The 14,385-nt window shown below is 36.7% G+C and overlaps 2 protein-coding genes across 2 annotated transcripts; one reads left to right on the forward strand and one right to left on the reverse strand.

Moving 5' to 3' along the window:
- Positions 1–119: 119 nt before the first annotated feature.
- On the forward strand, positions 120–3,334 carry LOC126783740 (uncharacterized). The gene is made up of 5 exons (XM_050509260.1): positions 120–727; positions 1,093–1,154; positions 1,237–1,412; positions 2,506–2,614; positions 2,972–3,334. The coding sequence occupies exons 1-5, from the start codon at positions 454–456 to the stop codon at positions 3,278–3,280; spliced, it is 930 nt and encodes a 309-aa protein (XP_050365217.1). The 5' UTR covers positions 120–453; the 3' UTR covers positions 3,281–3,334.
- Positions 3,335–7,364: 4,030 nt separating this feature from the next.
- LOC126783730 (UPF0481 protein At3g47200-like) lies at positions 7,365–9,070 on the reverse strand. Its single transcript, XM_050509249.1, has 2 exons — positions 8,997–9,070; positions 7,365–8,842 (listed from the first exon to the last, which is right to left on the reverse strand). The coding sequence occupies exon 2, from the start codon at positions 8,813–8,815 to the stop codon at positions 7,472–7,474; it is 1,344 nt and encodes a 447-aa protein (XP_050365206.1). The 5' UTR covers positions 8,816–8,842; positions 8,997–9,070; the 3' UTR covers positions 7,365–7,471.
- Positions 9,071–14,385: the final 5,315 nt, after the last annotated feature.

Here is a 14,385-nt window from a genome sequence, read left to right on the forward strand (position 1 = left end):
TTTATTTGCTTTTGTCTAGAGAACTTTTCTCAACTCCACCACAACGTGTTCGCGATTTGATCACTCTACCACCCTATGTCGTCCACGATCACCATATATCGTCCACAATCATTTAGTCTAGTAGCATTAGTCTATCAATGTATCGTTAACAATCATTTGGTTAAGTAGCATAACTCTATCAATATATCATCAAACAATATGTGATCTACCATCACAAGTCTTCTATATGTAAATTTGCCTCGTGGTATCTAAACACGACCCCGACCTAAATATAAATACCACATTTCACAATTTGCTTACTTATCTAAAGACACAAAACGACGCCGCTTGTCACTTGGTGCTCGGGTCCCTTCCTCCCAAAAACACTGCCGTTCAAATTTTACCGGACACATTTCGGGTCGCCAAGACCAGATTCCAGAACACAGCCTCTTCTCAGTTTCAATTGTAGAAGCAATGGAACTGAGCACAGCATGGACTTCCAGAGCCTCTGCTATTCCATTTGCATCACTTCTGACCACTCCCAATAGTTGCAGCAGCTCTCACTTCCTCCCACCTCACAACCTCTCTATCCCATTTCGCTTTGTTCCCAGTAAGTGCCCAACACTGCAGGCTCGCAAGCGGAACTCGGAGCCGGAGCAGCAGCCACGTGTCAGCCCAACGATTGTTGAAGAGGTCTCTGAGGATGATGAAGACGACGATGTTATCTTCGATGACTTTGATGATGATGGTATGTGTCTGTAAACTTAACCACTTCACCGTTTTGTTATTCACTATTCAGTTCTGTTTTGAGGTTTGGTTTCTGATGATCATGTTTGGATGGTGTTACTTGGTTTCATTGTACTTTGTAATGATTAAATGTTTAGTGTCTGTCTGGCATTTGGAATTAGACACAGAAAACTACGGAAAGTGAGATGATGCATAATGTTGGTTTCTAGGGCTGTTTACATTGTCTACGTTCTTACCAAAGAAAAGAATAGTGAAATGTAATTGTTTGTTAATTGTTATAGCTTATAGGGTAGTTGTAAAATCTAGGGAGAATGGCTTCTCTTGTCGTATTTTGATATATACTAAATTGATTTCCTGATCATATAGAGGCATCAATGGATGATGATTATTTTGGGGATGAGTCTGCGGCGAATGAGGCTGAGCTGTATGTAAGTTCTTTGGATAAGTTATTGGTACCGTGTTTTTATTATGTAGATGGAAGCTGACAACATTGACTCTATGTCTTTGTAGGATGGAGATGGAGGTGGAGGAGGTGGAATTTCTCTTGCCGGGACTTGGTGGGATGAAAAGGCACTGGAAATAGCTGAGGAAGTTATTCTGACCTTTGAGGGTGACTTGAACATATATGCCTTTAAAACGTTGCCAAATTTCACCATTCAAGTCCGCATTGAGAAGCTTTCGAACAAGTAAGCACCAGGCCCTAATAAAATGTGATTGATTATGCACAAGACTTGTTGGTTCATTTACAATGCATACATTGGCATGTGATAGATATCTGTGCGTATCCTGTATAAGAGTTTATTATGAAAATTTCAGATAGCAGCACATGGTCACATGCAAATTTAATCATGTTGATAATTCCAGGTTATAGGTTTTGGGGAATTGGCCTACACTCTGTGTTAATATTATTCAGACTAATCTTGTCTAGCTATCTAATTTTCCAATCATTTTCAGTATGCAACATAAATGATGTTCAGGATCAAAATAATGTAGGTTACATTTGATTCATTCAGTAAATTAGTTTCATATGATTGTAGTGGGTAAATTCTACCTTTGTACTATAAGTTATTAAATGGTGAATGAAGCTCCTTTTTCGGTGCTTTTGTTAGATACTGGTGCCTTTGTCTTTATATTTTGAAATATAACTCATCTTCCAGAGAGAATTCCTGTGAGCAAATTTGAGAATGGGAATATGATCCAAAAGGCACAAGCAATTAGGAGATGGAACAGCAATGATTTTCAGGCACAATGTAACAGCACATACTAAGACTTCCTCTCAGGCAGGGTGCACACACAGACATGGGCATACCTGGCCTGCAAATGCAAACTAGAACCACGGGACTTAGAATCAGACCATGAGGTTATGCTACTACGTCAAGCTACCATGACTTCCAGGAAGCTTAAGCTATTAGATAATATCACTAACAAGCCTGGTTAAGTGTGCCAAGACCTATATATTTTCTGTCTGAACAACTCTTTCATTCATGCTCTTTGCTTATTGAACTCTTGGGTACAGAAGAACAAGGATTACCTGTATGAGTAGGAATTCATAAGTTTTCTAGGCACAGTAGGCAGCTTAATCAGAGCCAAGCATGTAATGATTAATTAGTCTTGTGGTCAAATACTAATCGTGGTTGACTGTTTGTTAAGTTTCATTTGTGTTTACTTTTGGTTTTTGTATTGGTAGGAAACTTAGATCTTTCTGATAATTAGTTTCTCTCTTAAAATTGAATAAATTGTCATATGATTTTGAGTGCGAACCACTTGAACACTCTACAGATCTGGCTCCCCAAGTATGGAAGACATAGAAGCTTTCTCTAGAACCTATCGAACAAGGCTGGATGAAGCAGAGCTTGCTCGATCAGTACCTGAGAACTTATGTCTTGAGGTTTACTTCTATTTCACTCTCTTAATTACTCTTTTACTGTTTACAATTGGTTCTTTTATCCCATTTGTAGTTTATTAGCATATTATCATTGATTATTATTGCTTCATCCAATTTAGTCATGAGCAAATGAATTCAATTGTCGCCTTGCTATACATGGTGTAGGCTATGGACAACAATAGAGACGGTATTGTATGCAGCTAGGCATGAAACCTTAATTTTTGGGCGGCTTACTTGTTTCAATTAATAATGCCAACTAGATTAAATTTCACCACCAGAGCTCTAGTTGTGAAGCTGAAAGTTTGGATTATAAGTTGTGATATTTTTATCTGTCCTCTAAACAAATGAGTGTATTTTCAGGTCTCATCTCCTGGCGTCGAAAGGGTAGTTCGGATTCCACAAGATTTGGATCGATATAAAGATCGACCTATGTATGTGAAATATGTAACTGAGACGGATGCAACTGGTTCACTATCAGAAAGTGATGGTATTTTCAGGCTTGTTTCTTTTGATATGGAAACAAAATGCTGCATTTGGGGTGTGGCAGATGTGAGGATTAATAGAGAGAAAGCAGGAAAAGGGAGACCACTTAACAAAAAGCAGCGGGAGTGGCGATTGAATACATCTTTTGATTCCTTAAGGTTAGTCCGGTTGTATTCTGATATTTAATCTTATGCCTGTAAATCACCTGGCCTTTTCTTTTGAAAGAGTAGAGATAATATTAGACTCTATCAGATAGAGTACATAAATAATGAAAATATTTTTTTGGAAATTTCAATTTACCATCTTCGGTTTCAACCGAGTTTGAGTACTCATCGAGTTTTGACACTGGGACTGTATCTATGGTACTACAACAGTCCAAGTACCTCTAGGGAGAAGATTTGAGCGGTTCGGTCTGTATATATGGCCAATATGGGGGTTCTTGTTGTGATCTAGCAAGAGAAAATAATCTGCTAGGACGGTATCCTTAGCTTTACAAATCATATGAGACTGTAGAACACAGAGGGGCGTTATTTTACAACCGGCTATGGTCTACAATCTACCAAACTCGCAAAGAAATAAGTGAACCATCAAACCTCTACTCGATTGCCTACACTATTCATTTCAATTCTTCAATCTCATGTTATGGATTCCGATCCTATCATAAGCACCCTAGTATAAGTGAGGTTTTTTTTTTTAACCCAACACTCTTCGGGAGTGGCATCACCATCAGACAATCCCCTTCGCTTTCTTCACTAATCGAAATTACACATAATCCAACGATGATGATCACTTCTAGCTAGACAGTTCCGATATATCCATTATCTGTCATACATGAAGCAAACATGAGCAATTGCATGGAGTCAGTTCTGTAACAAGCTTCATATAGAAATGGCAAAGGCAACTACTGTATATGTTTTACGATGCGAGAGATTAAAAAAGCACCTTCGCAATGTTGTGAGGCTGTATCGCCCTTCATATCACGAATAAGTTCACCTCCATCCTTCTTCCATATGAATATATGGCTGCACCAGCTCCCGTTGAGACATACTCATCATTTGGCCCAAAGAAGCTCACAGTACTTGGGTTTGCAGTTCTATGACCGGAGAATTGCTCCGGCTTGCACCTTCATGTTTCCAATCTGGAACTTAGATGGGGGAGGACCCAGCCGGACAACCCAATAATCTTCTGGAACAGATATATGATGAGCCCATCACAGTAGCTCACAAGTAACTCACCGGCAGGAGTTAGAGTATGCCAACCCTGAGATCATAAAGTGGTGTGTACGAATCAGGTGAGGAGGGCGAAATGTGTTCACAGGTTCAACCAAACTACTAAATGCGTCGTACGTCCTTCCACCATTTTCTTTATGTCGCAGACGCGTGCAAATACATCATCGCCTCCTGTACAGAAGTACGTAGTTTGGATTCGTTGGGTCGAATACCATCTGGTATAAATGTAATATTGGATGCGGCTCTCCTATTATCACTTTCTTGCAACTGAATAGCGTTGTACGTAGCAGAATTGCTTCGCGCGCAGATCAAACTGCAAAAATCAAAATCCTGATTAAAGCGATTTATGTATGTTGATAGGTTGGAGTATTTATAACTGCAGTGCATTTATGTCTAGGGGAAAGTCACTAAGTCGGCTTAAAGGTTTGTTTGCAAATAGCTGATAGGTCATTTTTTAAAACGTCTATAACAAATCCTGTAAAACATCAACGTTAATATAGAATAAATATGGATCGTTCAGTCCGGGAAATCAAAAGGGCATCAAAACTTATCATGTTATTGGGGGATTTGAGTTTGATTATAGAACTCCTACTGAAAATAAATCATAAATTACTATTTATATGATCGACTTCTATTTAATAAACTTAAACCAAATTTACCATTACATCATATAATTACAAGTTCGAACCTATCATGCATTCTAATTCGACAAATTACATACTTTTTAGACACCAATACAATTAGAGCCTTAGGGGATCATCTAATCATGCAAGATTTCAATTAACATTTAGATTGACTTATGGCCTAATTTAAATTTGCATGCAATCGAATTCAATAACACTGAGTAGAAATCAAACAAGATTACATTTAAGCACCAAATCTTTGTTGGAGACAGTGTTTCATGTATGGCGTCACCCATCATGGTTTCACATGCAAATTTCCATAATTTTTACCACTTTAATCAACATAAACCGAACCTAATTAGGACATGATTCGATTTATGTCTATGGTTGATGAATCTAGCACTCAAACACAATCTTAGGGACTGCATCCAAACACTAAATTTATATGCACATATCTGAAAATTATCTAAAAGTATGAGAAAGATGATTAGAACACAACAATAGAAATACAAACTCAATAATTATAGGAAACCATCAATTCAGCAAAGAACCAAAAATCCAATAGATTAATCTGAAAATTTCGATTTTAATACAAAACAATAATCTCACACAAACATCATACTACAATTCTAGAAAATCAAAAACTAACAAAGCCATGGAGATGAGTTGCGAGAATCACACGTAGTAGAAACCTTGGAGGTGTGTCTTCAATGGTGATTTCGGTGGAGATGAAATTGGTATATGGGGGAGAACGGCTTGCTGTTTTGGTGAAGGATGTTTGAGGTAGTATTTTGGCAAATGTTTGGCTTATTAATGCAAAGGAGAAATGATCTTATTTTGAGAGGTGAAGCCATGTATATATAGAGGAAAGAGGGAGGTAGGCACGGTTTGAACTTGCATCTTTCTTCCTATTATAATGCCATACTTTAATCCTTTAATTCATGCCATGTTTTATTCCCTAAATCATGTCATGTTTTATTCTTTTAATGATCATCTTCTAGCTTTTAGGTTGCATATGCATGACTTCATCTCTCTTCTTTTCACTTAATTAATCTTCACATTTATTTATTCCTTCTATTTTCTTCTTCCTGTGGCAATGACGCTATTTTTTAATTCTCTCCACTTTGGGCACTCTCATCCTCCATGTTCTCCTTAATTATCTCTTCTATTTAATTGTTGCATGACTTCCTCTTGTTCTACTATATTATTATCTCTTAAATCCAATTAGAACATGCAAATTAGTATAATAGGAAAGTTACGGAATAATAATTTCAGTTCAAGTATGACTTTTCCAAATGGTACGTTTCCTAGTCTAAAAAGAATTTCTAATGCAAATAGGATTCCCGACAAATCACAAATGTTACAGAAACGTCAAATAATGAAGACTCTTAATTCAACTAGGTTTCCTAGTTCAACGGGGAATCCTACTCTAAATAGGACTCTTGACAATTTCTACGTTTTCAACTTGTTTTAGCACAAAAAAATGCAACCAATGCCGCCAAAAACTCCTCCTACGACTCAATGACTCGGTATTACAAGAATAAGGGCTAAGCAAAGTAAAAATGGAGGTAAAAACATGTTAAGAACTTCACACAAAGTGCTCCTATCAATAGCTTCGCACCACTTTTATAGTTGATCAACCTGCTTCTGACCTTAAGGCAATTTTCCGCTCCAAACTTCCTGATTAGAGATCAAGCAAGGTAAGACTTTCATCTCAGACTTTTCATTAAGTTTGAGGATATGCAGTAAAACTAGTATCTGGTAATGTGTCCTCATGGTTGTAGATTTACCCCCTAATAATGAATGATTGCTTGTCGATAGGCAAGACTCCAGTGTTTTGCATGATAGTTAAATTTGATAATCTCTCTTACTCGGTTTATGTCTTTAAATGATCTAAGAGAAATTGTAATTTATGGTTGCATGTCTTCTTTAGTGATGAACTATAGACTTTATATTCGCCTTGTCTATTAATTATTCTTGAAACAAGAGGATGACTTGCATACTGGCCTGGTATATCTGTACAAGCCATAAAGCATTTAAGGTTGATATGGTCTTGGGTCTGGCTTAGTTTAGCGTACAGTATTGATGATCAAATATTATTCTCTGCAGTGGTATGAAACTTATGAATAACAGATGATCTGCCATGAGTCCCTCCACTGAGCACTATAGCACGCTTGACTTGCTCTTCATGACCTAATCTATATCTCATATACTTGCCAAATCAAATGGCTAATCTCCGAAGCACTAATGGAGTTGCCACAGAAAGAAAAAAAAAATCGATGCATTCAGAATTTGGAAGAAGGGCAAGGTGTGCAGTTGTATCTTGCAATAACTTTGTGCTAGTTGCTCTCAAGTTCTCTCCACACAGCTGGCTTATAGCTACAAATCAATCTATGTGCATACTAATTCTTGTTAGGATCCAAAATAAAAATTCACGTAAATATTGTTGTTTTCTCAATGTGCCAAAAAAAAAAACATCAAACTACCAACTCAAACAAAATGAAAAACTCCACTCACTAGAATGATTAATAATACTGCAGAAGGGTATATACTGTCTGCACTGCGGTGAGACAGAGAAGTAAACCCGCTGCAATTAAAGAAAGAATCATCCATGGATTAGCACAGTAGTCACGTTTCAATTTTGCTTCCCAGTGATTCCATTTCACTTCGTAATAGGTATTCACTTCAGCGCATAGGCCATGATACAGGAACCCTCTGAGCCATGTGTCATTGTAAAGCTTGTTGAAGACCTGCTTGGAACCATCATCAGCACTCAACCAGTTATCAATTATTTTATCCTCGCAGAGGAGTTCCATATCACTGCTCGAACCAATGAGTCTGCCCAGCAAAACGGCATAAGAAGTTATTTCATAAGAGCGACCACGATAGCATTGCTCAAAGGCTATTAGGTTCCTCAGCAATGGTTCGGTCATCTCGGTAACTAGTAGCTGTGGAATTGTAAAAACCCCTTTTTTGAATTTTATGTTCAGTATGCTCTTACTGTCTACCGGGCCTCTTTTAAATTCCACACCTGACTTTGCGAGTTTAGTTGCCGGAGGAATTTTCCATGCATATTTCTCTCTTGGTTTTTTATATTTCCAGAGACTAGATATTTTCCCAGTGGCTGGAGGTGTAACATCTTTGAGTGGAAAAACGAATGAAGTTCTTATAAGATCGAGTATGTGCACCACCTTTTCATTTTCATCTTCTCTCTTATCACCAACATACTCTAAATAGGATTTGCACGAATACTTTAGTGATGGTTCTGAGGACAAAACGGTAAGAATGAGTATACGAAGGGAGAGGTAATCGCTGGGGTAAAAATCAAGGGTAAGGGTATATAGACGGTCCAGAACAAACCAAGGCAATTGATTCTCTAGTAGCAAAAGGTCATGGTATAGATACTCAATCATGTAATCCATGTTGAATACAGGGTTATTTGGAGTATGTCTGTTGTAGTGAAACTTCCGAAATAGTTGTATCAGGAAGCAACCATCAAGTATCAGCATTTCTACAAAGTCATTCTTGCTAAGAGAGTCGAGTGACTCCTCATAAAATTCACGGGCACGCTCCTCAACAATTAAAATCTCTTCAATCAAAGTATCCAAACTATTTATCTTCATGTTTGAGAGGAGGTTTTGTAAATACCATTGTTTCAAATCTTGTATCGGTTGCAGTTGTTGAGTTCCTAGATGGAGAGGTCCGATTGAGACAATATGAGGCTGATATGCGTCTGGATTATGTTTCCGGAGCAGTTCGGGAACTCTGAAGATGCAACTTGTGGCAGATAAAGGCGCATCATTGTGGAGCTTGGCACTCATGCTGTTTTTCACATCTATAACAATGGATGCTCGACTATTACTTGCCATGTCTTTATCATCAACTCTCCTGAGATACTGAAACATGTTGCATACAACGTTAAATACTGAACTATAGACCACGAAACATGATCAAACATCTCAGATTTAAATTCAATGTGGATTTTCAGAATATTTCCTGATATAAATACAATTGTGAATTTTATTACATTACTGAAATGCAGAGATGTACCTTAAGGAACTGCAATTAATGCAAACTAAGACAAAAACTCATTAGGGGAATGCGATTTTTGCAGTATGCCACTGAAACCAATCAGAAACCCACACACACATACACACACACACACACACGTATATATAGAAACTTTGAATATGTCTAGATATTCTAGTGTCTCCAATGTCAATGACTGATTCAAAAAAATAAAAATAGAAATGGCCCCCATGTTGTTATTGTCAAGAAAAAACAATACGGAAAAGACTAATACAAATTGGCAAATTGCAGAGAATATCTCTAGGACGCCTAGTGTCGAAGAGGTCGAAATTAACAACAATAGCTTCACTAGGAAGAATGTCAAACTTCCAAGAGAGCATGGAACGGGAACTGTGAACCAGACAAGCTAAGGCATTAGCAACAACTCCAACAAGTTAGCCTCGCGCAAGACATGAGTAATAGAGTTTGCTTCAACACTAGCCTCAAGGATCTTGATGTCGTTGATAATTAATAAGAATAAGCGTCCAAAGAGTGAGATTTTTTGTCGCACAATTAATGACTAGGGGGCCATCTGTAATTAGTCGTCTGGCTGTTGTCTTGCAATATAATAATATATAAGAAAAACATATATATTTTTATTATTTTACCTTCTACTAATTTTGGAGCTATATTCATACGATGACACTCTCTCAGCAGAGCAAGAAACTGGACACCACATAATTGAGCAACTTGATAAGAGTAGACTTATTTGATTATGGATAGACAACTCTTTGCATGGGGACTTTGCATGACATTTCACTCAAGTTGATTTAGTAACAATCGCAGCAGGCCACAAGTTCTGAACTTTTCATCAATTGGATACGCAGATGATGTTTAATTAGTCTTCCACTACATAATTAATTAGACATCATGCATGTAGCCATGCATGTACGATGCGTGTATATAAAAGAGACAATAAGTCATATAAAAGAAAAAAATTTAGCATCAGTCCCAAAGTCTTGTGGTAAGGACAATGTAGTACCCATATTCTGAGTTGTACCAATTCTGATTAAGTCTAATTTTGTTTATCACAGATTTTGACAAAGTCAGATTATGAAAATATTGATCTGCCACTTTGCCACTTGATAGTGGGTGCCTTGTGATTATATGAAAGTGTCACTAGCTAATTGACCAGGCCATGACACTACTTGGCAATTGGTATTACTTATATACGCTGACATATATGAAAATGTTAGTTGGACATCGACCGGGAGAAGTTTTGGAGAAGTAAAGCTTTATTTTATATGGAAAAATTTTAATATCGGTTCTAAAACTCTTGTAGTAAGGTCAATGTAGTACCCAAATTCTCAATTCGTTATCAACACCTAGAAGATGGAGTTGTGACAGAAATTGGTCTCAGACCCATCGTTGATGGTGAATTGCGAGTTTGAGTACTACATTGATACGGTTCAACCAATGGCGGACACATGAATTTTTATCTATGGGGGTGAAAATTGGGAAGAAAAGGACTGCAAAAATTGAAGTGATGAAAAGATATCGAGCAATGATCAATATTTTCGTTGATGTTTGCATCATATTAGTTGTATGTGTTTAAACAACAGAATTTTGATCTTTACTGTTATTTTCTATCCAAACAATGAAATACCAGAGTCTACCACTAACATATTGGCTCTATGAGTCAAGTGCATATTATGCAAGTAATAAATTGCAAATTTATTTAGTCAAAGAACTTGTATATGATCTCTCATATGTTTCTGAGTTGATGGGGCAAAACTTGTAAAAATCTCAGGTTAAACCATACAAAATAGGGAAAAATACACTCAGTTGACCTCTCTGCGTCCGTATATAGGTACAACTTAGAATATGAATACTATATTGACTTTGACACAAGAATTTAGGGACCTTTGAAATTTTTTCCATATAAAATAAAACTTTACTTCTCCAAAACTTCTCCTAGTCGATGTCCAACTAACATTTTAGTATATGTCAGCATATATAAGTAATACCAATGCATGGCCCGGTTAATTAGTTAGTGGCACTACATACAATCACAAGGCACACACTATCAAGTGGCAGGTGGCTAATCAATATTTTCATAATATGACTTTGTCAAAATCTGTCATAAAACAAATAATATATTGTAGAAAAAATGGAATTGGTCTCCTCATTTCACTGATAATCTCCTTTTTATAGGGGTTATAATTACAATAGAAAATAAAACCTTAGTCGAATGAGAAAAGAGCACAACACACCTATTACATTTGAGAATAATATATATGTGATAGACTCTTCCTCATGTCTGCATCTCCCTTGATCTTTACATTAATCATGGAAATTTTAATAACTTTTTCATATTTAATTATGCTTAATTTGGTAGGTATTTATTTACGCCAAATATGCAACGACATGAATAAATGTAAATAGTATTCATTCTCATCATGTCGTTTTCTCATTTCTTTATAGGAACTATAAACCTAAACTTTTAGGTATTTTTATCTAAGGCTCTGATTCAAAATTATCTTGATTCATCCCCTCTGAGGAATTACCAAAACATTTGACTCTTGACCCATTCCAATATAAGGGATTAGTTAATCAAATAATAGATAGTAAGTGGGTCGGTTTGAAAATAAATGAATTGCTAGTTGTCGAATATTATTCTCGTCAAACTTAATCCTAACTAAAATAAAAAAGGTTCGGCCAATTTGACCCGCGTGTTTAAGTAAAGGGACTGAGGGAAGTAAGTTAAGGAGTTTGTCGGCTATCCAACTTTCAGGCATTAAGATACGTTTCAGGCATGGATGATTATCATAAAAAATACCCAGCATATCATAAGATTCCCTTTCTTGAAAATTTTGTTGCGTGGGCGCTGAGTTATACAACGAATCAGAGGTCGAGTCAAGTATATTGTGTTAAGTGCAGTAATGCGTCTTTGCACTTGTATAGGGAATTTCATTTCCCAACACTTATTCGTCATTTTCCATTTAGAAGAAATGGATCTATCTTTAAAGATTTCGACTGATCATAGGAGTTATTGATGCCTCACTTTTAGCCTTTAAAGTGCCTAAGCCGATTGATGATTAATCATGAACATTACAGTCTTCGAGATCCATATCGAGACTCTGTCTTCCCAAAGATCTTTTGTTGTTATAAGCGCCTTTAGATCTTAATAGTTATTCGCGATATAAGCAAAGAAGAGTAAACAGAAACACACCAAAGTTATAGTGGTTCAGTTGAAGCCTACCTCCACTGTGATCTCTCTTAAGAGATTTACTAGTACTGAAGAATTTAGGTACAAGTACTTGTTGCAAACCTTAACCCCTCCATATCTAGCTCCTATCTCTCTATCACCCTTAGCTCTCTCTTTAGGATTTCTATCTCTCTGTCTAAAAACCCCCATGCAGCCCTATTTATATCAATAGGGGCTGCTGATACAATAAGGACTATGATTACTAAACCTAACACAAATTCTAATAGAATATTGGAAGATATACTCTCCTAAAACATATAGAAAAGCTGTGTTAAATTCTTTCATTTCTAAACCTGGATTTGATTACTGAATCCTAACTCTCCAACATGCATCAACGAGCCAAAAACACAACATCTTTTTCATTTTCGACTTCGGATTTACAATACATATCGACATCTCTTTAGTTCATTAAGAGTCCATGTAAATCTATTGAATTCGCAATGACATAATTTATCTTATCCCTATTCCAAATCAAGTTTTTACTTCATGAATGTTTCAATTTCCTTTGTAGTGATTCGTGGTTTAGAACCACTTCTTAGGTGGATTAAGTCTGTTCTAGGACTTCATGTATATCTCTTAATTTTGATCCCTATAGAGATATCTTATTTCAACATTTAAGCTACATTTGTCAGTTTTTCGGAAACTACCAAACTGATAAGGTAGTGGAGTGCAATGACATTACGAGAATATATCTTTGTGGTCCATTACAAAGGAATATATCCTTGTAGTCGATTCAAGTACGTTTGTGAGAGACTTTACGCCATAAGGTGAGTCTAAACTTTTATTTCTCATTACGGATCCTAACAAAGCCACATGATAGGGTTTACGCTTGCGGTGTCGGCTTCACCTGCCAAATATCCAAGAAATTCTCATGAGGTGGATTTGAGATTATGGATCAATTGATCCGATGTGCCAAACTTACTTTCTTCATTTGATCGAGTATATATTGAACATAAGGTGGTATCCCCCTCTTCCTTGGAAAGCCAGGGCTTATGACACCATTTTTGCCACTTTATGGCGTCACTATGCCACCATCTATGGTGGCGACGCAATGCCCAATTCCTCTTGGGTGGCGTCATGCCCTCTTCTTAGGACATTGAACCTTGCAAGCATATTTGCAGGTAATATCTGTGATCTCATCATTTTGTGCAATAGTGGGGATTAAGATGAGACACAGTGTGACAAACCACGACAATCTTGTTGTTCCACTTGAACATTCTTTGTTCTTATCTCCCCCTAACAACGGGAAGACTATCTCATCAAAATGATATTCCGCATATCTACCTTAAAATGAGATCGTTTATCAAGGTTGCAATATGGCGGACAATCTGGATGCTCGTCTCCAATAAGAACACTTATTCACATTAATTGGTTTCACCATTATGCAATGTGACATCGCAATTTGGCACACAGGTTAATCTGGTTGAGCTCAAGGATTGTAAATCCATGTTAATCATGGCGAGCTCAAGTATTTCGATCATTCGATGTCATGGATTTAATTCATTTTACAATGATGATGGTGATGGCCGGGCAATAGTGAATAATAGGTTGTGTATGCAAATTTACATTACCCTAAACGGAAATATTTATGTGCATTACCACTATTAAGACTATTACTGTAGTCGTTTTTTCTTGGGACCAAAGTAAATTTGTAACTAGCATAGGTAGCATTAGTTTTAGTAGTGAATGGTGTGATGACATGTGACCAGCGTGTCGACATATTAACCAATACTATAAAGTATTTAAGGTGTCCGCAAGTTGGTTGAATTAATCTACATAATTTTCATTGGGTTAATGTTTGAACATAATGTGAATACATATATGTGTCCTTTGCATAGAATGGTCTCAAACCTAATTGCTTTAAGAGATAGGCTTTGGATAATTAGTTTGTCATAATGTAATCACAACGAACACAAGAAGCACAATAAGAAGTTAGTGTATATACTTGTGCATCAAGATATTTTACGGTTCCGCCTCAGAGGAGCGACATAATATGGGGATGAAATCGCATTTTCAATTCATCCATAGAATAATTTTTAAGGATTTTTACGGTCTTTTGTTTCTTTAGTTCTTGCTTCTATGTATTCTAATACATGAATGTCCATGTGTAATTCCTTTAATATATGGACGCACATATCACGACCTGGGTATCCCAGCGAATCG

Source organism: Argentina anserina, chromosome 2 (assembly GCF_933775445.1).
Source record: "Argentina anserina chromosome 2, drPotAnse1.1, whole genome shotgun sequence".
NCBI classification, from domain to species: domain Eukaryota; kingdom Viridiplantae; phylum Streptophyta; class Magnoliopsida; order Rosales; family Rosaceae; genus Argentina; species Argentina anserina.

Bases quoted from the DNA above. Each gene is read 5' to 3' on its own strand.
- LOC126783740 (XM_050509260.1), top strand. From the start codon at position 454: ATGGAACTGAGCACAGCATGGACTTCCAGAGCCTCTGCTATTCCATTT. The intron at 1,155-1,236 runs GTAAGTTCTTTG...ATGTCTTTGTAG, and splicing joins CGAATGAGGCTGAGCTGTAT to GATGGAGATGGAGGTGGAGG. The intron at 1,413-2,505 runs GTAAGCACCAGG...AACACTCTACAG, and splicing joins ATTGAGAAGCTTTCGAACAA to ATCTGGCTCCCCAAGTATGG.
- LOC126783730 (XM_050509249.1), bottom strand. From the start codon at position 8,815: ATGGCAAGTAATAGTCGAGCATCCATTGTTATAGATGTGAAAAACAGC.